This window comes from Microtus oregoni, unplaced genomic scaffold (genome assembly GCF_018167655.1).
Source record: "Microtus oregoni isolate MIOR12 unplaced genomic scaffold, Mior012 000000F_ref0000247, whole genome shotgun sequence".
In the NCBI taxonomy this organism is placed as follows: domain Eukaryota; kingdom Metazoa; phylum Chordata; class Mammalia; order Rodentia; family Cricetidae; genus Microtus; species Microtus oregoni.
The window spans coordinates 26,709,915-26,737,407 of record NW_024543059.1 but is presented as its reverse complement, the minus strand read 5'-3'; the positions used below and the strand labels follow the sequence as shown (position 1 = coordinate 26,737,407).

The following is a 27,493-nucleotide window of genomic DNA, read 5'->3' as shown; positions in this document are numbered from 1 at the left end:
GGCTGTGCACTCTGCCGTGGTGATTCCTGGGAGAAGGGGTGTGGGGTGATCTCTGGGAGAAGGGGTGTGGTGGAGATGTTTGTGGCTGTGCACTCTGCCGTGGTGATCCCTGGGAGAAGGGGTGTGGTGGAGATGCCTGTTCATGGCTGTGCACTCTGCCATCATGTTTTCTCTGGCAATAAACTAGTTGTGGGTCTCTCTGTTATTCATAATCTACCGCAAAAAAAAAAAAAAACAAAAAAAAAACTTCTCTGATGAGGATTGAGAGCTGCTCTATCCAGGGGTATAAGGCAGGTTGATATCATGTCCACTTAGCAGAACAAGTTCGGCCTACCCAGCCATGGGCTCTTGGCCCCGTTAGCCACGCCAGTCATGGCTTCAGTCTTGTGTAGCAGGCCTTGGATACAATCAGAAGGTGACTGGTGGTTCCCAGGAATTTGTAGCACTTATTTTTTTTTTTAATTCATGGTATTTGGGATGGAGAGATGGTTCAGCAATTAAAAGTACTTACTTGAGTTCAATTCCTAGCACCCGAGTCAGGCAGCTCACAACTGCTTGTATCTCCAGCTCCAGGGAATTCAACATCCTTTTCTGGCTTTCTTGGGTTCCTGTACACCATGACATGTACACACACATACACACACACACACACACACAGAGAGAGAGAGAGAGAGAGAGAGAGAGAGAGAGAGAGAGAATGTTTAGTCTCTAGTTAGCATGATTTGGGATCGTTTGTACGATAATGCATTTGATATAAAAATAGACCCACTAAAATAAGGGTCCAAATAACAAGATACCATCTATTGAAGGAAATAAATGTTATGGGCAGCAGTTCATTTGCTGTAAACAACATTCACAGGGCAGAAGTACCAACAATGATACTGAAATCAATCTGACCCTCAGCCCTGATCTAGAAGGCAGGAGGTGCCAGACCTGGCCCTGATGATGCCATAGGGGCTCCAAACCCTGGGAAAGGTTGTGCCAGCCTGGAAGGGGGGTTGCTTTGCTGCCTGGAGGATGAGTGGACTGGGAACCGTTCTCAGACTGATAGCAGTTTTGGTCTCTCAAGAGAATATCTTTGACCTTGATTGTCTGCTTGCCCAATAAAGACTGTCCTGTCTGGCAGCCCCATGCTGTTTTGGTTCTGGTGCATAGATACACTGGCCATTTGCTTTGACGGAACACAGCTGTCTCCTTCTCTTCTAGTGACCGCATAAGAAACCAGTGGTAAAGCAGGTATATGTTAGCCCTTTGCCCTTTTCATCCTGCCGTGGCCACTGGTGGTAGCATCTAATCATGGGAAGATGAAGATGGTTGCAGTAGGTCTCTTTCACCTCAGAGGTCTGTGATACCAGCTGCTAGTTGATAGGGTGCAGTCTATGAAGGGATGGGGGCAATCTTTGGAGTGTGACAACCCATATGGACCAACATGGTCCAAGTAATCAGATTCCTTATGTGGAGAGGTACAAGGTACTGATCAGAGAAATGGCGAGAAGTAAGCATTTCTTCCTCCCTCATAGGCCCATGACTTTAAGGTTCAGCCTTCATCAGTGTTGAAAAAGACTGTCTCACTTGATTTTATATATATATATATATATATATGTGTGTGTGTGTGTGTGTGTGTGTGTGTGTGTGTCAGACCCCTACTGATTGCATTTGAAGCAAAAAATTCAGGGATACCGTCTTGGGTCAATAAAGGAGATGGTAGAGATTGCAGTATTACCTTAAGAATATTATATATACATGCATGTGTATGCATGCATGCCTCTGCATATATGTATATGTGTATATGCATGTGTGTGTGTATGTATAGATAGGCTGTCAGAGTTGAAGCTGTAGTGTAAAATGATTCTATGAGAGTTGGTTTGACCCTCTTTACGTTTTGAGAGGTCATGTCAAATATGGCAGCGAGTACCAAGAGAGGCACGTAGTTGTGAGAGCTTGTCTGGTGCAGTGGAAGGCCTGGAAATCAGCAGAGAGAGTTGGTAGTCTAGGCTAAGGGAAACCGAGAACGTGTGCAGGCAGCACAGATGTATGCAGTATGTGTTCATGCAGAGAATGTTGCATGCCTTTCAGCTGGGTAAGGCCAAGTGGTCCTGGGCAATGTCAAAAGCTATAGTCCGTTAGGTGGGCTGGTGGGGAAATGAACATTTCACATCCTGACTACCCATGCAGAAAAAAAAAAAAACACCATACGTACTGTGTCTGTGTATGAGTAGTGATTTTCCTTGGCAGAAAATAATCTTTGTTGAATGTAGGAGCTTTTTAGACAAGCCTGAACTGCATTGGGGTGAACCAGTGTCTCCCTGGCAATCCTGTGCAAACTCTGCATGCATTGGGGTGAACCAATGTCTCCCCGGCAATCCTGTTTAAACTCTGCATGCATTGGGGTGAACCAGTGTCTACCTGGCAATCCTGTGCAAACTCTGCATGCATTGGGGTGAATCTGTGTCTACCTGGAAATCCTGTGCAAGCTCTGCATGCATTGGGGTGAACCAGTGTCTACCTGGCAATCCTGTGCAAACTCTGCATCTTTTACAACACCGAGCAGAAAGTCTTCTCAGATGACACAAATGCCACTTGTGATGCCAGTCTCTTGCGTCTGATCCTCAGGGTGAATGTTTCCTTATCCATGCGTTTTCCTGACATCTCTCTACCCTTCTGAAAAACAGTTTCTCCCTGCTCTGAGAATTGCACCATCTCTGGTCCATAGGCTGAGTCTGTGATCCCCAAACAAGGCTGGTCTCATAGAAATTTGGGCCCGGGCTTAGAAGCCATCTGAGCAGTGTGTTGTATCGATGCACCTGGGGTGTGCAGATACACCAGTGACCGTGCTTGAACCACTTGTCCTGAGGCTCTCCAGGAGGCTCTCTGTAGCCCAGGAGAGACCCACAGGAGACACGACATCACAGAGGGTCCATCAGTGCTCTTCCAACCACCAGGCACCTTCTTGCTTCTGTCTATCACTCCCATATCCCTATCCTCCTGGGGGACCCTCCGTATTGAGCCACAGTGATGCCGAAAACTGTTTTGCCTTCCTGGACCTGTCCCCTCTGTCACCCTTAGTTTGCACGCATTTTCCCTGCTAGTCAATCAGTCATACTGTAAGGGGGTTTGGTCTGGGTATCTTTCAACTGTCTCCTCCCAGGGCATTTTACTAAGCGTACAGCACAGAGCCTAAAATCACCTGTAATGGGATGTTGGAGAAGAAGATGGAAATGTGGAGGGGCACAGTCTCATATCAGATGCACTGGTCAGGGACTCTGTTTAGTCATCTGGTTGTTACATAAGCACTTGTAGACGCAAACATTATACACAATCTCAGTCAAACTACTTGTGCTCACCGTCCTTGAGGTACAAATCCACACAACACCATGATTAGATTGTACGGCAGCATGAACAGAGCCAGGGGCACCACAGGTACCTAGATGGCTCTAGCAGATCGCACGGCTCCTCAGAACTGGACCCTCTTCACTCTAGATGTTTCCTGCCAGGATGTGACGTCACAGAGGTGAGCTGAGGATAGCAGGGGTCAGGGGGAACGCAGCTGACTGTGTACTCAAGGACTTCTTGACCGCTGCGCTACTCAAAACATGAGGGATCCAATCTCTGGGACACAAAGCCGATGGGAAGTAGGCCGAAGCACGTCTGGAGCAGAGGGGAGGGAAGGAAGGAGGCGGGTGGAGAAATGTTCTCATAACTGGAGTCGACACAGTTCAAATGAAAAGGAATTGTCTTGGCCCCAGAGCAGGAAGGAAAGCAAACCGTAACCCAGATGTGGGAGGCGCGGAAGCTCGTCTGTAATTTGTATTAAGGAAGAACTGCCTGGTACAATGTGAGGAACGCCAAGGGAATACATACAGCTCTGGGCTGGCAGGTCGTCTGCTAGCAGCCTGTGTGGTGTAGCTGGCTTGTGTGCTATACCTGGGAGGTGGCGGGCACCACACTCCATCCGACGGGTTAGCCTTATAAGGAAGGGGCTACATAGACTCTCTGAAAATGTCATAACTGGTTAGAAATATTGAATTAAGACAGTTGGTCTACTCAGAGCCTGGCCCTCTTGAGGACCAAGAAGGGGGCATCTTTTCCTCACAAGGGCATGATGTCTTGGGTCTGGTTGTGGCCTAAGGTTTTCTGGCAGGTTCCTTGTTGGTCCTATGACCTCATCTTCATCTCCTAATCAGCTTCCACAGACCCTGGAGGCTACTACTCCATCCTTCCTTACTAAAGGGTCATCGTGGTGGGTGGCTACCTGCAAGGACTCAGGGGGTTGCTTGGGTGATCTCAGAGAGATTCTAGAGTATGGTTTCATTTCTTTTACCCCCTCCCCCATCAAAGTCAGTCCTAGCATTCTTTGTTGGGTGTGGCTTTATTATCCAAATTCAGAAAGGTCCATAACATGCTGTCCTCCTTTCCTTTTATACATTTGTCCATATTTCATTTTTTTTTTGCTACTTAGAATCTCAGAGTTTGCTATGTAAATCAAGCTGCCCTGATCCATGACATTTCAGCAGAGTAGAACTCACTAATACCTAGAGGGCTCTCGGTGGAGCTGGCCCGAAACTTCACCCATGTTTCTTCTTTCTCTTCCTCCCCTTCTCTAAGAGTCCTGTATCCATCCCATGATGGGGGTTGTTCTTGTGTTGTGTTGCTTGGTTTGGGTTTTGGGTTTTTGTTTGCTTGGTTGGTTGGTTGGTTGGTTTTTAGAGACAGGGTTTCTCTGTGTAACTTTGGAGCCTGTTCTGGAACTTGCTCTGTAGATCAAGCTGGCCTTGAACTCACAGAGATCTGTCTGCCTCTGCCTCCTGGGAGTAAAGGTGTGTGCCACTACCACCCAGTTATATGCCACCACCCCTGCTCAAGGATGCTTTTAAAAGTGGCCCTTTTGCCTCCAGCTCCATTCCTCCTCCTCCAGCATTCAGGCCTGCAGAGTCACTACAGAGCTTCCATTGCCTTCCAAACATGCAACTTGGAAGCCTGTGTGAGGAGAAGGCACTTCTGGTCTTCTGTAAAGTGCAGAACCCTGCCCTCAAAAGAGCCTTGACCACAGCATTTCTCAGTCTGCCCAGGCCAGGCCTGACACCTTTCCGCAGGGAGAGGAACAGACACCACTATGAAGCCACTGCAGGAGCCCAGCAGCAAGCTGGGCAATGTAGTCCCACCTGCATGCTGAGCAGTGTTAGCTGGATGTCATCGCTATGATAGAAAACCCGGTTGCCAGGAGGTGCCTCTGCCCCAGAGTGGCAGTTCTGTGATACGACTGTGATGGCCTCTATATTGGTACCAGTCTTTACCCCAAGAATGATGTGTGTTTATCTGCTGAATTGCCATGCCCAGAACAAAGTCATCCAAGATGGTGGTGTGCACCCATGGGAGGAGAGCAAGTCTGGCTGAAGAGCCCCAGCTGCAGCCCCTCAGAGCTCCCTTCCTTCACGGACCCTGCCAGGACTTAAATGAGACCCAACTTTCTCCTTAGACTGCCAAGACTCCTGGTAGTTTCAGCTAAGTGACTTTTCTCATCCTTTGTGGAGCTAGAAAGACTCCTGGAGTCATCTTAGCCTCATCCTGTAGGTGGCAAGCAGCTTCCTTCCCACAACTATAAGTGGCTAAGACTTGGGCCAGAGACTGCAGCATAGCGCTCTTTCCGTGCAGGGACAGAAGCTGGGCTGCACCCCTGTGAAACGTCTGTCCTGTTCATTGCATCCACTTCCCGTTACTTAGAACAGTGGTTCTCAACCTAATGGGTCATGACCCTCTTGGGTGAGGGGTTTACGTATCAAGTATGTGACCTATATATGAGATATTTACATTACAATTCATAACAGTAGAAAAATTATAGTTATGAAGTGGCAATGAAATAATTTTATGGTTGGGGGTCACTACAACTTGGGGAACCATTATTAAAGGGCCACATTATTAGAAAGGCTGAAAACCATTGAGGTCACCCTCCTATATGACTTAGGTTTCTGGAATCTATGAAATAGGTATAGCCTATCTTTAAAAATGGATGAACCCTTTTTTCAACTAAAATCCTTGCGCATTGAATGCCTACTACTGGTGGAAAATTCTAAACCAAATAGCCAAGAATACTTGTAGATGCCGAGACCCCGGGTATCCAGCCACCAGCCTGGTCACTAGCACACTCTGGTTAAGGACCCTTTCAGCCCTTTCTGTTTTGTGCACATAGGACATATTCATACCTTGCATGTAGCTGGTGACTTAATCATTCAGCAGAAAGTCTAAGTTGAAGGACTCAGAACTCTGGGAGAGCTGTGGAACCTGCTGACACCCCAGCAGGACTTAGAAGTTGCCAGGGACCAGTACATGAATCTAAGAGTGGCCTTTTGGGACAATACCAACAAGTGGGTGGATATAAACGAGGGAAGTTATCATTTCTATCAAATCACTGGCAGCATTGATCTTCAAGATTCCATCTCATTTCACACAGGCACACTCCTGAGAAAGACCTCTGTGATTCTGTGACTCTTAAATTATCATTAGGTATGACAAGAGGGTGGGTTTGGAAATGTCAAGGTCCCTGGTAAGACCAGGGCTGGGAGGCAAGACTGGCAGCTGTGGTAAGAAGCAGAGCCCTGTGGTCTTGGGACACATGATCTTGGGAGCTTCGACTTATCCCTGTGCCTTAGTATGACTTCGTCAGCTTGCAACTGGAGGGATTGTTGGTGAGAACAGGGAGGAGACACCGCAGTGGTTCTCTGAAGTCACACTACACTTACTGCTGGTGTCTCCCATCCAGGGTGTGACATATGCAGTAAGATCCCTGCTGTGGGGCAGCTGCAGGTACTCCGAGGCCCAAAGGACAAGACAGCCACTGATGACCTAATGGCTCCTGTTACTTGGTTTCTGCTCTTAGGTATTTTCACCTATATCACTCCTTCAGACAGAGCAGTGAGCACAGTCTTGTAACTGATCCCTACTGAGCCCACAGTTGACAGTATTTGGGGGTTCTTCAAGAGGTGGGACACCTAGATTAATGAAGGGCCTGCTCATCTTGGTGGCACTTGCTATCTAATCGGCCAAGGGTGTCAAAAATGTCTCCTCACCCATAGCAACCACTGCCAGAAAGAAAGAGGCACCTGGGTTCCTGAGTCCAGCCGACTCAGCAGAGCAAGCTCCCCTTGAATGCCTTCCCTGATCCCCACTAGATGGCCCCTTCTCTTTGACCATTGTCACCTTGAACTCATTTTTTTCCATGTCCAGTTCAGCATCTGGCAAAGGAGATTGAGGAAGTCCCTATCTTTGACACTGTTCAGACTGTAGTTAATACTGTCCAACTTCATCTGTGGGTTTGCTCTTTAGCGTGGTCTGAGGATTGGTACCTCCCCAGCACCTTGGAGAGTGTTAGGAACTCAGGTCCCTAAGTGATTTATGTGCACATGGAAAAGATGGTTAAAGCATGCTAAAGGGGTAGCCTTTTCTACCTGGGTCATCTCAGGGTACATTCACTCCTAGCTGCATGCTGGAGCCATAAGAATTCATATGGCTGTGCATCATTTAATGCATCACAGTGATGCATTCGGAGAAAGGTGTAGATTTGCATCATCATGTGACTGGCATGGAGCATGTTGACCCATCCCCCATGCCCAGACAGTACAGGGCAGTCGCCCTGCGTGGTTTCTTCATACAGTGCTGCTGCCTCACATGCCATGCATTTCTACAGTGAACTTTATTTTGTTGGTAAACTTCCTAGTAAGATAACAAATATGGTATGGCTCATCCATAAATGGGCGACGTAGTTATCAAGTATGTGTCCTGTGCTTTCTTTTGATAGGTGGTATAGGCTTGCTCACACCACCAGCAGGTGAGTGGAGCCTTGCACAATGAAGCTCAGATGGCTACAGTACCAGTTCTTCAGAGACCCCATTATAATTATAATTATCTGTGACCACCATTGTCTATGTGGACTGCCACAGAATACCATAATTAGCTCAGGATTACAGCTTGAGAAAATGCCTCTGCCTTCTCTTTCTCTGTGTCTCTCTCCTTCCCTCCCTCCCTCCCTACCTCCCTCCTCCCCTCTCTTTTTTTCTAGTACTGGAGTGTGTTTTGTTTTTGTTTATGTGTGTCCCTGTGGATGCTGGGCATATATGTGACAGTGCTCATGGAGGCTAGAGGAGTGTTTCAGATCCTCTGGAGCCGGAATTGCAGGTAGTTGTAAGCCAGTCGACCTTGGTATTTGGGAGCAAAATTCTGGTCCTCTGGAAGAGCAGAAAGCACTAGTAACCATTGGGCTATGTCTCCATGGAGCCCCACTAGAGCTGTGGGAATTACTTTCTTGCCTTCTGTGCAAATATTCCTTGGCTACAGAGATAGCAGAGGATTGCAGAGTTTGCTGCTAGGTTCCTTTGGTTTCTCCCTGAAGCTCAGAGATCATATCCTACTAAATATAGTTGGAATGACCATCATTGCTTCGGTTACAATCCCCACTCACTCTAAACGTTTAGCTTGATACATCATAAAATCTAGTGTGTGTGTGTGCGTGTGCGTTTGCATGTGCGTGTGTGTATGTGTAGCTGAACTCTCATGTTGAACTCTTGGATTTTTGACAGAGCAGTTTGAAAACATGCTTGCTCACTCAGACTTTGTGCTGCCTATGAAATGGGGATTTTCCATGTGGAAAATGGAAAGGAGCAGGACAGTCTACAATAGGAAACGGAATGTGAGGCATGTCCTCGGAGTCCCCAGAGCAGTGGCATTGGCTGCAGTGCCTTGGCCAGGGCTGGAAATGCCAACACTGCTGTCCACTCTGCTCTGGCCACACATTCAGTTATTTTTGGTTTGAAGGCAGAAGCTGAAGCCTGAGCCATGGTATTTTTCAGAGACAGTGGTGTCTTCCCACCCCTGCTGCTAATGACCCATATGTACAAAGCCATTCCCATGGTCCCTGTACATGTTAATAAACATCCACAGAGGGCAAGTTGGCTTCTTTGTTTGTCCTAGGGTATCACTTTTTCTTCTCAGGTGTGACATGTGTTTACCTATGGTATCAAATACCAGTGTAACCTCCAAATGCTGTGTGAAAATGTCTAGAATCTGAAGATTGACAGTCAGCTCTGGCATTCAGGACCCTAATCACTTCTGGCTATAACATGAATTGTTGTAAAGATGATTATCTTTCCTGAGAAGCTGGGTTGCCCTTTGGGGGTTGAGTCTATAACTCCCAATGTTTGCCTTCAGTGGGCCTTGTGCATATAGCAAGTCACACAAAGGTATTAGAAAATCCATTTCCTTTTGCAAGGGAGCTTAGGAAAGAAAGCCCTGAAGGCCAGTTACCAAAGTAGAAAGAAAGCTCAGGAGTCCTGGCCTGGACCCAGCCCAAAGCAATTGTGTTTTCAAACTTGGGAATTTTGAAATGGCTATAAATGCAAAAGGCACACTGTGCTTAGCAGAGCTAGCCCCTGGCTGGGTTTTCTTCTATGACTGAATGCATAATGCCTCATAGAACCTGTCTTCATCTGTAGACTTGCCCTCATGGCCTTGACTGCCCAACAAGTCTTACCTGGTTCCCATGCAGCCTGAGGTTGCTGGATATAGCTGGTGCCATTTGCAACCAAAGTACTGGATATACAGATCAACCAGTGTTTCCCATGATTTAGCTTCTTGGCCAACATTAAAAAACCAACAGGAAAAGTTAACAAAATGAAGTAATGTCTAATTGTGGTTCATTTTCATCCTAATGCTTTAAAGACAATAGCATCAACACTTTATAGAGAGGAAAATAAAGTCCAAGAACCCCTGATAAGAAACACAGTCAGAGTTTAAACTCTTTGTGAGTATTAAAGACCACATGCTATATGTCTTACAGCTTATCAGGTGGCATTTAAAATAAGTCCCAGATCTACTATATGTACAGGAGACAAGCAGTGTGGTTTACTGTAAGCTTTACCAGGATCCATTCAAGCCAGCACACCTATCTGTATCTCCTTCTTTTCTATTATCCAAAGACAGACACTACTAATTGATCACACATATTTGTCTCTCCTTCTTTGCTATTCTCTACAGATAGGCATTACTAATTGATCACACATATCTGTCTCTCCTTTGCTGTTCTCCACACATAGGCATTACTAATTGATCACACATATCTGTCTCTCCTTTGCTATTCTCTATAGACAGACATTATTAATTAAGCCTGGGACCCTTCCCACTGAGTCCCAATTCCTAACCTCCTTAACTTTACAGGCAGCCACTGCCAATATATTCGGGTTAGAAACTGATCCTCCATCTTGTATGGGAGAAGTTATGCTAAGACAGTGCATTCTTAGGTTGCATTGACACAGCCTCCTCTCCAGAAGTGGAGGAAGTGGTTGTTCTGCTATGCCCTCTCAAAGTTAAGCAGGCCTGGGAAGTCTGCTTAGCATGAGCAGTCTCTTTTAAGTACTTTAGTTGGACATGCTATCAAGGGCAGTGAGGGAGAAAATAGCTGGTGTTAGAGAGGCACAGGGACACAAGCACCTGAGGGCACACTAGAGTCTGCCATTACCCTCTCCACCTCATCTTATGAGGTAGAATCCCTCCATAAACCTGGAGCTCACTGGTTCACTGAGACTGGTCAGCAAGTCCCAGGGATCCCTGTCTCACTTTACTGACTGAGCCATCTTCCTACCTGTTGTAGGAGGAGCAGACCGCATCCCGCCACCCAGCTAGCTTAACCTGTGAAATAATCACACAGAAATTGTATTAATTAAATTACTGTCTGGCCCATTATCTCTAGCTTCTTATTGGCTAACTCTCACATCTTGATTTAACCCATGTCTAATAATCTGTATTGCCCCGTGACTATGGCCTACCGGCGTGAATCTAACCAGCGTCTGTCTCAGGCAGGAAAACCATGGTGTCTGCCTTACTCTGCTCTTCTTCCCAGCATCCAGTTCTGTCTTTCCCACCTACCTAAGTTTCTGTCCTATCAAAAGGCCAAGGCAGTTTCTTTATTTAACCAATGAAAGCAACAAAAATACAGAAGGACCTCCTACACCACCTACCCCGTCTTTTTGCTCTATAGTCAAACAAAAGTTATAACAACACCTGAACAAATGAACACGCACACACACATGCAAACAACAATAACAACAACTCATATATATATATATATATATGAGTGAGAATAAGGCAATTCTATTTGCAAAATGAGGGGGTTAGAGCTCAGGTTGTAGCTTACTGGTCTAGCACTTGCCTGCTGTGTACTGAGGTCTAGACTCCATCCCCAGCATGGCCGAAGGTTGGAAGAAGGATAATAGGAGTAAAATAGGCTAAGCAGAAGTAACAGTACTCATTGAAAGAGGTAAAATGAAAACATAACTCAGAGGATGGCAAGAAAAAAGAAGCAAAGGAAAGAGCTCCATGCCTACAGTCACTCCCAGTGTGCACTGTATAAGAAGCACTGACTAAACGACGTGCATTGGCAAATGGATTTAAAAACACTGTGTGCTCCATATACAGTCTAAAACAGGGCTGCTTGAGCTTGTGGCCCCGCTTTATCTGAGAACGTTTTACACAACTTTGGGTATACAAGTAGATGAACTATGTATACAAATGAAGCATTTACTATAAATAAATCATAAATTCGTTCTAAAATAATTCTTTGATATACATACAATTTCACCATTTGTTAAAGATAAAAGGACAGTTACATCATAATGTAATGAATGTGATTGCTCATTTTTATATAAATAATGATATTTTGTTTGGATATTTGATACTGTAAAGCATAAAACATTTTCAGAGTTGACGGATATTTTCATTGTGTAGTCATCAATGATGGGAACAGTGATTATATGAGTCATAATGTAAAATGTCTAAGCAGACATATGCTTAGGGCCATTTGAGAAATCGCTAAAAATTCTGTCTTAACCTGTCAAGTACCCTTATTTTTTTTTAATTGAAACATTCTTTCCTGGAGGGAGAAGGGAGCCTCAAGACTCAAGAAGATAAAACTCAGAAGGTTCAGCAGGTTCATGAAACTTGTAAGACCCAGAGAGGGTCAAAAGTTACAAGATGTAGGAGGCCTTTCCCAAGGTGTTTGTGCAGTTAACAGTTGCTTGGAGAGATCATTGCCGTGCAGGGTGCTCCAGGGAAGCAACAGAGCCATCACCTGTGCTAGGTGGCCTCTCAGAGATGCAGCTGTCTTTGAATTCCATACACCTCTGAACAACCCCTTGCCCAAGCTTCTGTAAGTAACAACCTCCCTTCCCACCAAAAACAAGCCATTGGTTGGCTTAGCTAGACTTGAATCATTTCTTAGGTCTAGCATTGGTGGCACATCTAGGGTAAAGAGATGTTTGTTTGAAATCCATCCAGGAAAAGTCATACAACACAATCCTAAACCAAAATCCCTTTAATTATGTTGTTGTTATTATTTTTAACAAAATTCAAGTCAGTAACTTAGACACCAGCTCTTACTGTCGGATACCTGAGGAAGGGTGAGTGGGAGCTATTGCAAGTCTTTGTTTTCTGTGGGCAACCATGGTGTTTCCAGAGGAGCAGAAAACGTCATAGACACACAATCTCTGCAGTCGCTAGCACGCCAGCTCTGTGCAGATGGGTTTCAGGTGGTGCCCCGAGCACTGCATGATGGGAAGGCAAGTGTACAATTCAACAGGAAGTGCTGTCCAGTCAGAGCAGTGACATCATGCGACCCAGCAGGATGCCTACTACTGGAAGCACCTCTAATTTGTTACATGTTTGATCTGTAAATTAGATTTTGGTTGTTTTGTGTTCAGAAAACTGTTACTGTTGCTATATTTTACACCTTGCCCTCCCCCACATTATTTTATATGGAAACACATGGCATCACAACCCACAGTTTAAGAAGTCCCTAGATCTAAAAGAAACCAACCTAAGAGTTTTGGTTGACTAGATACTTGTTCTCTTCAAACTCATGTAGAACTTTCGACCAGATAAGCTTTATCCTGGGCCATACAACAAACCAGAACAAGCGTTAGGAGCTGGGGCAATGCAAAATGTATTCTATGAGGCAATGAAATCAAACCACATATCAATAACAAAGACAACAGAAAAGTCTTTCTCCTGCTACACAGCTTATTCCAGGTCAGGGATCCTGGAAGCTATCAGCTGATTCTTCTCTCTTCATCATCCGTCTCAGAGGAGGAATGCTGGGATTATAGTGCATGCCACAGCATCCAGCCCTTTATGTGGAGTTCAAGGGTCAGATCTGGGTCATCTGAGTGGCTAATGCTTTATGCACTGAGACATTTCTTTGGCCCCTGCACAGTTTTTATCCATCAGTTTAGAAACTTTAAGCTAAAACGCAGAAAACGTAAGCTAAAACTACCTGGATATCCCTAGGCCAAGATGATTTCACTGAACAATTTTACCAAACACTCAAAGAAAAATTAGTCATTTTATGTAGTGTCTTATAGTAAGCTGAAAAGGAAGGAACATTTTCCAATTAAGTGTAAGAAGCTGTATTGCTCTGATATTAAAATATGCAAAAATATAGCTTAATATCTCTCAAGAGAACTTTAGAAAATTAAATCCAATTGTGTGTGTGTGTGTGTGTGTGTGTGTGTGTGTGTTTGGGAAAGAGAGAGGGAGAGAATGAATGAATGAATGAATAAAAATGCAAAGCTATGACCAAGGGGATTTATTTTAAGTACCCAAAACAGGTTTAATTTCAGTTTATCAATTTGTATACTATGTCAATATCCCAATGAAGGAAAGTCATATCCATTCATATACAAAATTCATTTGTCAGTGTATCTAACTTGTATTGTCTTCTGCTCATGGTAACAACCTACATCATTTGGGAACACGGGGAATGGTCCTCAGCTCTCCAAGAGCATCAACAAAACCGGCACAATTAATACTCTGAACAGCAAACCTTTCTAAGCTGGAAAGAGCCTACACATCTATTAAGTCATGTACAGGATTTGTCTGGGGAAAATCACATGCTGAACCATAGATCAAAAGAGGCTTGTGTTCCTGAAGAGACACAGCATTCTGGGATTGAAGACTTAACATCGTAAAGAAGCCGTTAGTTCTCCCAGAGTTGATCTGTAGGTTCAATGCTGTTCTTATCAAAAGGTTAGCACTGCTTTTCTGGCAGAAATAAAAAGAGAGATTCTCAAACTCTCAAGGAAAACAATGGGCCCTAGAGTGGCCAAAGCCATCCAACAAAATGAACACCGGAGGGGAACATGCTCCTGATTCTGATCTTCCTCCGTAGCTTAGGTGTTCTTTTGAGGGAACAGAAACGTTGTTCCGTGAGTAACAGGGAACCCAGAAATAGAGTCACACAAATATACCTGGTTTTTAACAGAAATACAAAAGTGACTTAGTGCAGGTTATAATTTAAAAGAAAATATTGCAAATTCAGACATCCATTAATGAAGAAAAAAGAGCCTTGACATAAATGTCATACTTGCCCCCCAAAACTTACCTCAGAGTGAATTATGAGCTTCAGTGCAAACTACTACACTTCCAGGAAATAAGACATGGGAGGCAAGCCTGGAAGCTGGGACTGGGCAGCGTTCTTAGCTCTCACAGAACACCATCCAAGCCAAAGAAAAGGCTGGAATCATCAGTGTTGAAGCTTTGCTGTGTGAAAGGCCCTCTTAATAGTATTAAAGACATTCAGTAAAAATAAATTACAGTAAGCTGTAAACAGCCCTGAGAACATGGTGGAAAAGCCCCAAAAGGCATTTCACAGAAGAGAACGGGGCGCAGGACGTGTGGATAGAGAGGAAGCTCTTCAGTGTCAGCGTCATTAACGGGGAAATGCAGACTCAATCAACGATGTGTTACTACCACACACGACTAGATGGCTACAGCGAGAAGAGGGACATCCAGTGCAGGTCAGGCTGCAGAAAATCAAGTCACTCCCACATCACTGGTGAAAGTATAAAATAACAGAGCTACTCTACAAAACAGTTTGAAGATTTCTCTTAAAACTAAAACTACCCAAGCTCTTGGGAGGAAGAAGCAGGAAGAGCAAGAGTTCAAGACCATCTTCAACTGCGTAGCTAGTTCAAGGTCAGTGTGGAGTACATGAGACCCCATCTCAAACCCTGGAGCTTACAAACAGTCCAGTGGTTAACGCCCTGTGCACTCACCCCAGCGAACTGGTGACACCGTCGCCTAGAAACCTGCATGTGTACGTTAAAGCAGTTGTCCTCATAATTGCCCCCAAACTAAAACTACCTAATCCTCCAATGGGTAGACAATTAAATTGTGGTTCATCCATTTCCTGAACTACTACCTACCAATTAAAAGCATTTGAATTCTAAATAGACACAGAAACTTAAATACATCTCAAATTATGCTGATTTAAAAAAAAAAACAAACAAGCTCCCTTTCAGAGGAATAGGCAATACATGGTTCCATTCATTCAAGTGAACTAGCATAACTGGAGGGATGGAGCTGAGATTGATGGTTGTTAGGGCTTAAGGGATAAGGGAGAGTGTGGGTAAACCCATAAAGGAAAGTGTGGGTGATGGTACATGTAAACTTTCCGATGGTGGCAGGAATTACAGGGGACTGCATGTGTTCGAATTGTCTTCAGCTGGAGCCAGGCACCCAGCAGAGAACACAGCTTAACTGGAAAATCAGAACAGGTTCTGTGGGGCGTGGTGATTGCAAACTTCTGATCTCCATTATTGGGCGGTGATGCAAGATGTCACCGGGGAAGACTGCATCAAAGGTGCAGAGATCCTGCATGTGTTTGGATTTTCAACCTTTGTTACATTTATGACTATTTTAAATTTAAGAATTTTTCTTAAAAAAAATAGAGAATTGCCTTGAGAGACCATCCAGGCTGTACCTGCTAGTAGGGATTTCCACAGGTAGGCAGAGGTGGGCATCTGTGCTTTTCAGAACACAGATGGCGCCCACGGGCAGCCACATTTGTGAATGTGTGCTTCCTGGTGTGAGTGGCTGTCATGACCGTTGTCATCCTGCCCTCACAGTGACGGCAAGACTTGCATAGCCCTTGCTCTGTGCCCTTCCATTTGAAGCCCTTAACCTCCACCATCATGTCTAACCATCAGCGGTACTTGCCATCCCACATTCACTGCTATGGTCAGGACATTTTCCAGTGTAGGTCAGCTGACCCAGATGCATGATCCTGGAAGTGGAGAAAGTAGAGTCTCCTTATGCTCACCCATTGGCACTGAATTACCTTTGGAGAGACTCCTGGATTGGCATGGGGTTCTAGTTCATCAAGGATCCCAAAGCCTCCTTGACTTTTCCCCATAACAAAAGGGAATGGAGACTTGAAAATGGAGAGGAGGGTGTTGCTGTTGACTGTGTCCATACTTCTCAGCAGGGTGGTCCCTCTGCCGGAACAGGCTAAGAGGAGTGGACAGAAGACATTGGAAAGCCTTTCTTGTTGTGGTCTTTAGATTTTGAATTCCTTTCTCTCCTCCCTGAAGTTCCTTCTAGATGTAGATGTGTATGCTGTAGTTGTGGTTCTATAGGTCCATTTGGAACCCAGAGCATGTCCACCAGGAGAGACGAAACAGGAGCATAGGCCCAAGGCCTGCAGGACTCAGCCAGCTGTTGACACTGTCAACACAGCTAGTAGGAAATACAGCATGCAAGGCCTTGCTGGACACACTGAGGGCTGTGGTTTGAATATGCTCCAATGGGAGGTGAGCCCTTCTCAAGGAATGGTCTACTCTGGCCGTGTGTGGTCTCCTCTTCTGTATTCTGCATTCATCAGTTTCTGTCCAGTTTCCACAGTGATTGAAGAAGCTGGAGCCCCAACAAGAGGAGTCCTCCCTCTCTTGGACTTCTCCACTTTCATCCTGGTGAACCCAAGTAAACCTCTGCTGTTTGTAAATTAGCCAACCTCAGAGTTCTGTTATCAGAACTAAGACAAGGAGGTTGACTCAGGAATCATTACAAGGAAGACATTACAATGGAGGCCCATCCTCGTGTGAATCCATTGATTTTGTTTGACTTACTGGTCTGGCAGTAGGGTCTGCAGAGCACATCGCAAGTAAGGCCAATATCTAAAGCAGGTGGTTGTGTTATCTTTTTGGGTGAATGGGTCAATCTGTTCCACAACTTGACATGTCCTGAAAAAGAAAAAGTTTTGTCTGCTCAAAAGAGATGTTTCTATGCCTGTGACATTGCCGGGAGCAAACCTGCCTTAGGAATGAAGAGTAAAGGATAGAGGAGGAGCAAAGGCAATCTGTCCTGCCATGCTGCACACTCCAGAGGCACCATTCACACAAACAGGTGTCACTCACAAGCCAGAGTCAGCATTGATGTGACATGAAGACAACTAAGCCCAAGGCTACTGATTCCACAGGGCCCAGAATCAAGCGACAAAAGCAACCAACATTCAGAGGTGACCAAGTTTCATAATTTTCCTCCTGAGGTTCAAATCCTCATCACACATCCTCTCATTGATCCCTACCAGTCAGTCCCTGGTCTGTTCTCAGTTCCCCTTAGTGGCTGAAACAGTGGCTTTATTTTCTTAAAGAGTTAACTTTTCTATTGATAATCTCAAAACGGAGAGAGTGTTGTGTTTGCTGACTGCTGACATGCGGACATGCAGTCCCTTTTCTGCCTTTTGTCAGTTAAACCTCGCTGAGATTTTACCTGGGTGGAAGGAAACCTTTTTGCCTCATGAGTGGAGAGAGGTGGCCAGAGATAAGGGCAGGAGGTCATTCCTTCTGAGTGGTGAGTCTCTGCCCTGCCAGAATTGTTGAATTTGGTAATTCAAGTTAACAGAGTTGAAATCAAGATAAGCATTAAGGTTGTTTTGAAAGAAGACAAAGGACAGAGATGGTGCAGTACCCTTAGACTTGATACCCACTCCTCTGTACAAGTGGAGCTGAGTCTCATGGGGGCTGGATGCCATGCAGCCACAGGGTAAGGAAACTCAGCAAGCAGAGGAGCTGCAACGTGGTTTTGACCCTGGAATTGGCTTGTTTTGGGGAGCTGCGGGACCTGCTGTAGGGACCTCCCTCTATCAACCCTGGGAGGCTTTTTGTCTGAAACACCTCTCCTATCTCTGATGAGACTTTGTGGGCAGGGCCCTTTCCTGTTTTAATAACCCATTATCAACTATAAAGTTGCTGCTAGTAAAAATATCAATTATCACTTATGCAAGACCTGGCATTGCTTGAAACCACATTCCAGCCTCAGCACACCATAGCTGCTGTGAGCCAAAATTCAGAGAGGGTTTGAGGACAACTTGTGTACACAATCGTTAAGTCAGCCAAAAGAATATATTTTTATCCTGTAAGTTGAATGCCAGCTAAGCAGTGGTGATTAACTGCAAGAAGCTGTAATTTATACTGGGGGAAGTGGTGAATTCTTCTTAAGCCATAAAAAGTATTGCTTAAGGCAGGGGGGAAGGAATATAAAGCCCCCAAAGGTTCAACTGTGTGGAAATGTCAGAAACAGTCCCTTGGTGTAAATTCTTTAATGTTTACTTTATTTTATATGTATGGATAGTTTTACTGCATGTGTACATGTGCAGTCTGTGTGGGATTGGTTCCTGAGGAGGTCGGAAGGAGTTATTGGATCACCCGGAGCTAGAGTTACAGATGAGCCACATGAAGGTGCTGGGAATCGAATCCAGGTCCCCTACAAGAGCAACAAGTACTCTAACCACCAGGCCAAACTAGAAAAATTATGAGTCTATACAATGTCCCAAGTTTTTTGAGCCATGTATAGTCACAAACTCATCTAGCCTTGTGGTGCATACTATTTTAGTGGAGGGTCAAAAACTGCACCATGTATATGACCATGGTCCCTAAAGATATATCACAAAGGACTTAAAGTCACTGTAGTTTGTGGAGCACACACTCTGTGGTGGTGTTTGCATGATGGCAGAATTGCCTGATGATTCATTTCTTAGATTGTCCCTGGTCATGAAGCAAGCAGTGCGCAATAGTGTTTATCACTACTGTGATTGTCACTTCTTAGAAATGACGCACCTCAGAGTGGAGGTGAAGAGATATTTGGCTTTTTTGAGTGTGTCCAGAACATGCTAACATGACTGCCCTCTCTGGTCTCACTCCAAAATTTGGCTTTCTTATTGGAAAGAAAGGTCACTCTGAGTTTTGGTTTTGACTAATCAATCTAAACCATGCCGAAGTTTGTTTATCAACTGGTCTACACTATGGTAGTGGTCCACAGACTTCTAAGCATGTTAGAACTACCTGGGAACACGTAAGAATCCAAATGTTGAAGTCATGCCTCATACCAATGAAGTCAGATATTCAGACTGTAGGAGCTAGAACCCAGGGCTTCTTTGGGCTTTCTAGATTAGTCCACTGTACAGCCACATTTGAAAGTCAATGCTTTCTAGAAACTAAACCTGGTGTTTCTTGGTCACCTGAGTCTAGAATCCGCCTTCCTAGTTCTGTCGTCTCTCCCTGGTTGGAAACTCTGTTAGGATGGATATAAGCTGCTTTGGGCCTGTAATACACATTTGTATTGATAAATTCTCATGGAGTTCACTGAGATGCCCGCTCTGGAAGTGGGGTAACCCCCATTTCGGACTCACACATTTTTATGTAGTGTCCTCTAGGACCCTTCGCCTGTGGATGGTCTAATCTCTAACTCTGTGACGGAGGTCAGAACAGCAGACTAGCCCAAGAGTAAAAACACAGTGCTCTTGAGAACAGCTTCAACAGGGGTTACTGTTGTTTATTCTATGATTTAAAAGCAACTGCTGTGGGGAGGGGAGGGGAGAGTTCAGCCCATAGAAAGTTTATCCACTGAGGGAAAAGCTCAGGGGGGACCGGCAGCCCACTGCCTCAGCTTCCCCGGTTGGTTTCTGCTGGACTGGGTGTTTTGAGTATCCAAGTTGATATTGTTTTGTTATGTTGTCTGGCTAGCTGGTTGGTTACCTATCTGTCGGTCTGTTTATCATCCATCTATCATTGATCTATCTATCGATAATTGATCTATCACCTATCATTTACCTATTATTTATCCATCAATGGTCTATCAATCTATCAAGTATTCATCATTGATCTATCATCTATCATTTATTATCTATCCATCATTGATCTATCAAGTATTCATCATTGATCTATCATCTATCCATCATTGATCTATCATCTAATCTATATCTATCTTCTATCATCTATCTAACTCTTATCTATCTATCCATCCATCTATCTCTTTTACATTGGCCTGCTATATATTTAATAAACTCACTCATTGAAAGTCATAAGAATCAAGGGCCCTATAGAGCAGAACCTTGAAGGAACGTAGCATTCTCCCCTTGGAAGTGCGGTTTTTGACCAGCACAACCTGAATAAGTATCTTTCCTGGATTCCCTGGTATGGTGACTCTCGGGAACTCCCAGCTACTTCAGGAACATAGTGAAGGGAACAGCACCCAGGAGGGCAAAACTCTTTCAGAGAAATCTGGACAGGTTGCTTTGTTTTCCAAGGGTCCATGTGTTCCATCAGCTTGCCAATACTTAACCAGTTTCTCTATGTGGTTAGCTCTGGGCCCTGCTGTCAGAAGTTGCTGAGCTGTTGGAATATAAAAGAATGACAAATCCTGCCCTTCAGGGTGGCTCTGAAAGGCATGGAGAGGGGGACTGTGATGGTCAGAGTTTAGGGCCATTCCTCTGGCTCAAGGATGGAAAGGACCTGTAAACTGGTCCTCAGAATGGGATTGTGCTCACAGGAGCCAAAGGCATGAACCAAAGACCCGGCCACTGGCCCAGTGGCCCGTTGTGGGAATCATGAAGGGGCTGAGGCTGCCCTGTGGTGAGCACTTCACAGTATATATATTCTGATCCCCACTCCCTCCACACCTCCTTGACAGGATGGAAAGGGCAGAGTTCAAATAATAAGTCTGTAAAGAACCCCTGGTGACCAGTTTCATAAAAGGCCAGGGGGTGATAGTCATTAGGAACAGGAAGCCCCTGTCCCTAGAATTGCTACTGTTTAGAGCATCCTGTGCCCTTTGATGTCCCCAGCAGGCCTTTGAACTTTGAGAGGGGGCAGTTCTCCCCTTCTGCAGCCACTCCTGCTGTCAGGTAATCCCCTCCGCTCCTCACTGGCCTTTGAAGAGACAGGAAATGCTGGGGTCTGGATTCCCATGCCCATTAAAAGGCAGCACCAATAAGGAGGGTACAGAGTCTGGAAGCTATGGGGGTGGGGGCGGGTTCCATCCTATGCCCCTTGGTAGCCTTTAGATTTCCACCACATTCTGAGTGTTAGGTAATTAATAAATTAACCAGCTTTACGACTAGCCCCTTTCCCATTGGCTGAGAGATCTAAGTGTCTTGGGAATCAAAGTTGCTAGATCTAGGTGAACTTGAAACTTATTAATAAAGAATGACATAAAACCAGTTTATCGTAATCATACATACACACACATGCACACACAAACACATGCACACATACATGCATTGCACACACACACAAAATGTGCACGATGCCAGAGAAAGTTGTCTAGTGCCCTGTTTCTGTTACTTTTCACTTTATTCCTGTAAGACAGAGTCTGTTACTTAACCTGGTGCTTGCTGGATCTTTTTTGTTTGTTTGTTTTGTCTTGTTTTTAGCTATATTGGCTAGTCAGCAAAGCGCCAGCCATCCTCCTCCCCTCCTTCCCCCTGGAGTTACAGGTGCACAGCCACACCCAGCTTTTAGAGTGCTCCGAATTGTGATTCAGGTCCTCATGCTTGCACGACAACACTTTATTCACTGAGCCGTCTCTCAGCCCCAACTTGATCCTTTCTTCTAAGTTGACATACTTGTCCCTGTTTTATAAGTCCTCGGGCACCTCAGTTGGCAGCTCAGAGGCTTTTTAATTCCTTCACTCTCGTGGATGAATGTGCCTAAAATGAATAAAGTCATTGTCTCCTTCGTAGCCACCATGCCCTAGGAAGCCCATTCCTTTAGAATTCCTAACGGTGTGGCCCTTTAATGCACTTTCTTGTGTTGTGATCCCCAACCATAAAATTATTTTGTTGCTACTTTATGACTGTAATTTTCCAACTGTTGTGTAGCATAATGTAAATATCTGATGTACAGGGTATCTGGTCCCGAGAAGGCTGCTTTAGACGGTGGTCTCTGTGTGCCAAGCCCTTCTGGGTTGTGTCTTTCTAATAGAGAGCATTTGACAAGTATATATTGAATGACTAGCTAGTTATGGCTACCCCTTTTTAGTCAGGGACGATGAAACTGAGGTGCAGAGGTGTTGCTAACCAGGAGAGAGGATAGATCCTCTGTTCTTTGTCCTGCCTTTTTACCCTTTTCTCTGTTTCAACATGATCAAGTGAAGGTTGACCAGGCGAAGTTTGGGTAAGTTAGAGTTAAAATCCTACTTGCTATGATTGCCTTATATGTGTATAAAAATGCAATACAGATCTAGGCACAATTCATATACCTCATGTCTTCTGTCATGTCTTGACTGCTTCAGTAGGAGAAATAGTATACATTATACATATAATACCCATTTTCACCTATTGTGACGTTACCTATTATAGCAAATAACACCAATACGCTCTTGATCCCATGTGATGGAGAGGCTGTGCTCCTGAGAGCTATCTCTGGGCGCTTCATCCCGCCTCAAGCATCTGTTTCCCCAAACCAGCCTAGACAGTTTTAGGAAAGGCCAGACCTGACTCCTATTTCTCTGTCACCTTCCATAAAAATTCAAGAGTTTTTGAAAGTCAGGTCAGCTTGTAGGGTTAAGCCAGCCCCTTAGGGGCGGGCTTGCCTCGGGCGAATGTTTACTGGTAAATCGGGCACGTGGGAGCCTGCGCATCCCTTTTCCTGCTTCCTGTGCTACGCGGGAACCTCGGTTCTGTAAGTTTATTCCTTCATTAAAGCTGTACATATTTCTTTACAATCTGCCTGCATTTATTTACGCTGCTACATCAGCTCAGAGACAGCTGAATCCAAAGCTTACAACACGGCAAGTCTAGAACACCTAGCCATCTCCTTCCATATCTTCAGTCTCGCGTGGAGGTGAGTAGTGTGGTGCATTGTGGGAATTCTTTCTTGACCCCCTCTATGGTATGCATTGAGGTTTCTTGTAGCAAATCCAGAAGAGGTGTGCTATTTTGTTTAAGATAAGACCCATCCAGAGTCATTGTTATTCTCGTGTCTGACATAGGGGACACGAGGCCCATCCGTCTGTGCCTTGACCTCACAGTCATCTAGACTTAAAAGGACTGCGTGCTTAATGCCACACACTTTCGTTAAATATAACCTTGCCAGAAATAATACATGCCCTGGAACACAAACCTAAAATAACATGGAATTTTCAGTCAGGTAATCTTTAATTTAAACTAAAAATAACCTAAACAGTAGTTTGTATAAACCCTCAAGGAACAGGACACCCGCCCACTGCCAGTTCATCTAACTGTAAGACACTTAGTTAGCATTTGAACCTTTCGAGCCAGATCGAGTGTGAGCTATATTAGACACAAGCCCCAGAAAGCCAAGAATCCCACCCTTGCCTGGCCCTGCTGACTAGAACATTCCTTTGGGAAGGCCACTGCTGAGGGCCAGCAGAGGGAAATGCTCACAGCAAGTGTCCTGCTCCTGGAGAGAGCTGCTATGGGGAGCATGGCTTTGTGGATGGCACCATCTCTGAGTGCTTGTACAGCCGACCTGTGTGTCTCCTGAGGGTCCAGGGTCTCTGGCCAGGACCATCTGATGGTGAAGACCAAGGAACCTCTTTCATTTATAGCTGACTTAATCACCATAGAGAGTGGGATGTGGTCCTGGGCTAAACCTTCGTCCTGGTTGAGATCAAGGGCTCAGCTCTCCTTGGTGGTATTCCTAAACAATATCCTTGCTTGAAAACCCATCTGCCAAATATATTTTTGTATACTTATCACCACACAACAGCAACAAAGAAAAGCCCAAGACAAATCCATATGCCCATCACCTCATCAGTCGCTCTGTGTAATCTAACCTACACTTTCTTGTTCTTATTTCTGTATGTTATACTATATCCACATGTTCATTTTTGCATATATGTTACAGGTAGGATCTGTATATGAGAGAGAATATGTACTTTATTTTCTTTCTGAGATTGTATGACCTCAATTAATATTATACATTCTTAATCCATTCACCATTTATTTTGGAAAATGTGTGGTTTCAACTTTCATTAGAGCTGAGCATTCCATTTTCGAGATGTGTCAGATTTTCATTTGTCTTTTCCTTTGCTGGAGACCAAGTAGGTTGGCTCCACATCTTTTCTATGACAAGTAAAACAACAGCAAACATGGGAGTGCAAATACGTCTATTGTGAGATCTGAATCTCTGTGGGCATATTCCCTAAAGTGAAATAGCAGGATTCTCTGTCTAGAAGTTCATTGAGATGAATAAACTTCGGGTCTGGCTGATCTTTCTGCGTAATTTTTTCTTTAGTTGTGACTTCTTTCCAATAGCATTAATTATTAGAAAAGAAAGAAAATTCTTCTGGGGGTTGCTTGGAAGATACCTGTTGGGGAAACAAAGGTGATTGGCAGTAGGCAAAGGTAGGGCAGGTTACCTTGTGTGTTGGTTCTCCATAAGACTGTGGCCCACCCGGTACATGAGGCAAAAGGTGCTGTGGGCTGATTGACAGAGGGGTAGAGGAGAGGCTGTAGGGAATTCCTATAGGCAGAGATGAGGTTCCCAGAGGTATTTAACTGTTTCTAAAAATAAGACTATGTGTAGTTGAGAGATGTCAAATGTGATAATAGTTGCCGTGTTCTTCATGCTGTAACTGGCAAGGAGTTCTATCCTTGAGATTGGGGTCCTCTCTGTCAGCGGGTCTGAAATGTATCTGAGACAAGTGAGTTAGGTAACCGGGGCTCCTAAGTTAGTCCCCAGAGTTATTCTGCATCACACACCAGGTGCCCTGCCTTGAACATGCTCTTCCTAGCGGAAGCAAGGAGATAGGTGCATAGCCTTTACCCAGCACTGGAGGAAAAGACTTGGAGAACATGACACGGGGAGAAAGGAACATTGTGCCTCTTGAGGGAGCGTTAATGATTTCAGAAAGCCCAGGCTTCTGCAGTTCTGATCTGAGTCCTCAGGAGCATCATCTGGAGACTAACACAGGCTCACTCACCTGCCTTTCAGACCCTCTCCTGCCAAAGCTGTAGTCATGTGTGGTAGTCAAACCTGTCATTATGAAACAGAAGCTGGAACTGTTTTATTTTTTAAGTGAGGTATTTTATTTGCTGAGGTCTGTCAAAGTTTTGAGATGTACCTATTAAAAATATGGCCAGCTTTATTTGTTGGCGTATGGATAAACTAAGGTCATTGCTCAGGTCACACTCCCATCTAGAGGTACCCCACAGGGTTCCTCGGGTACAGTTACCAAAGAAGGTGACAGTACTATAGTACCTGGTGGTACCCAGGGAACACGGGCTGATGAGGCATGGGGGTCATTATGGGTCTTCTCGTGTTTCTTGTGAATGGGGAAGGTTTTTTATAGTAAATAAGCAAAAACATGAAGAGAGATGAAAGATAGCAAAAATGCAGTTGTTCTTGAGTTTGAAACTTTGAAACCACAGTCTTCAGAAACTCAAATCTCTGGTGTTTTCCACTGGCTCTCAGCAAAATATGGCTCATTTCTAATGAGTACAAAGCTTTACTGTATTCTTTAGACCACTAACAGAATGATAGTGTGAGATATTAGGTCAGCTCATCAGAAAGTGAAACTTTTATTAACTATCTTGACTTTATCCGCTATTGTATTTGCTATTAATTGTCATGATTAAGAATTTATTCCTTCACTCGACATTAATTCCTTTTGCTTAGTTTCCATGCCTTCTGTAGCCAGACCACCGTAGCTCTGTATACACTGACTATGGTCTGCCGTGTAAGAACGTCATCATCCCCATCACTCTCTGGGCTTTCATTGATTAAACCTGACCTGGAAATGAGGCACATGTGACACCGTACCCCACTCTTTCTCTTTCTCTCTGAGCAGCCTGGGAATGAACCACGACGACGACCACTCGTCCTGTGCTGGCCGGTCGCACATCATGTCGGGAGAGTGGGTGAAGGGGCGAAACCCTAGCGATCTCTCTTGGTCGTCCTGTAGTCGCGATGACCTGGAGAACTTTCTCAAGTAAGTCCTTGAGTCATTCTGTAACATCGGTAACTCCAAGTTTAGCCAAAAGACGGGCAACTTTGCAAGCGTGAGAAGTGAGTCTTTTAGATGAATCCTCAGTCAGCTTGGGAAGTGGCCAGTGCAGAGTGTCCCAAAATGGGCAAAGGCCTCTTCGTGAGGTTGTAGCTGGAATGCCGTCACATGTCCAGGAGGGGGTCATTAACGAATGAAATGTCAACGCAGTGATTCTGTCTTGCACTTCTCTGCCAGTCTGTGACCACAAGTGGACCCCACTGTAGGGACACCTCGGCTGCTGTGAGAACCTGCTGCTTGCTGAAGCTGCTTCCCTTGATGGGAGTGAATTAGCTGGGTTGGGTTTGCATACTTCCCTTCTTCATGGGGGAACAGATATGCTTCTCACTAGACTGGTCTCCCTACAGAATGTCTGTACTTTTTAGTTCTCAGATTTTAATGGAACAATTTCTAATTTGGTTTTAGACCCTTGTTAAAGCAAGCATGCCCGTGATCCAGACCTGTTGACCCCTTGGTGTCTGATTTTAGGGCTGTATTTATAATGCTGATGCATGGGTCCTCATTGCTCCCCTACTTTGTTGTGGTAATCCACCTGAAGTGGGAATAGAAGTGAGTCCGTGGGTCTCCCTGGAAGGTTGAGTTTGGCAGAGCAGCTCTACTAGACAGGACCCAGAGAATGTGGGTTGAAGTAGTTAAGGATCTTCTTCATGTTTCCTAGGGATGGAAAAAGTGTTTAGTAAATAGGTTTAGAAATGAACTTACTGGTTTTAAGATAGTCTTCTTCCACTGAGTGTTCTAATCACAGACTCCTAATACAATGTTGTAAGCTACTGATGTCACTCCCTGTCACCCAGAAGGGTGCTTTACATTTGCTCGGATGCATAGTGCTGGTACCATTAGTAACAGGTGCCTTGTGACTGAGCCTGGGAGCTGTGGACTAGCCTTAGCTCTGTGTGTGTGTGTGTGTGTGTGTGTGTGTATGTATATATATATATATATATATATATGTGTGTGTGTGTGTATGTGTTTATATGTATGTATATTATGTGTTATGTGTGTCTATGTATGTGTGTATATGTGTGTATGTGTGTTGTGTATGTGTATATGTTTATATACATACCTACATATATATGTATACATACATACATACATAGAATCTTTTTTTTCAAGAGTTTTGGCAAGCCGCCGGGCGGTGGTGGCGCACGCCTTTAATCCCAGCACTCGGGAGGCAGAGACAGGTGGATCTCTGTGAGTTCAGGACCAGCCTGGTCTACAAGAGCTAGTTCCAGGACAGGCTCCAAAACCACAGAGAAACCCTGTCTCAAGAAAAACCAAAAAAAAAAAAAAAAAAAAAAAGAGAGAGAGAGAGTTTTGGCAAGTATCTGGTTTCATTTGCCTTGCTTTAAGGATAGGAAATAAAGCACTGAGC

At 44.7% G+C, this 27,493-nt stretch overlaps 1 protein-coding gene across 1 annotated transcript in view; it reads left to right on the top strand.

The window, feature by feature from the left end:
- Window positions 1-27,493, top strand: part of Adamts17 (ADAM metallopeptidase with thrombospondin type 1 motif 17) — a 291,689-nt gene that overhangs the window by 130,084 nt on the left and 134,112 nt on the right. Inside the window, exon 9 of the mRNA XM_041652890.1 lies at window positions 25,909-26,049. Coding sequence (XP_041508824.1) covers window positions 25,909-26,049 — 141 coding nt within the window. The remainder of the gene's footprint in view (window positions 1-25,908; window positions 26,050-27,493) is intronic.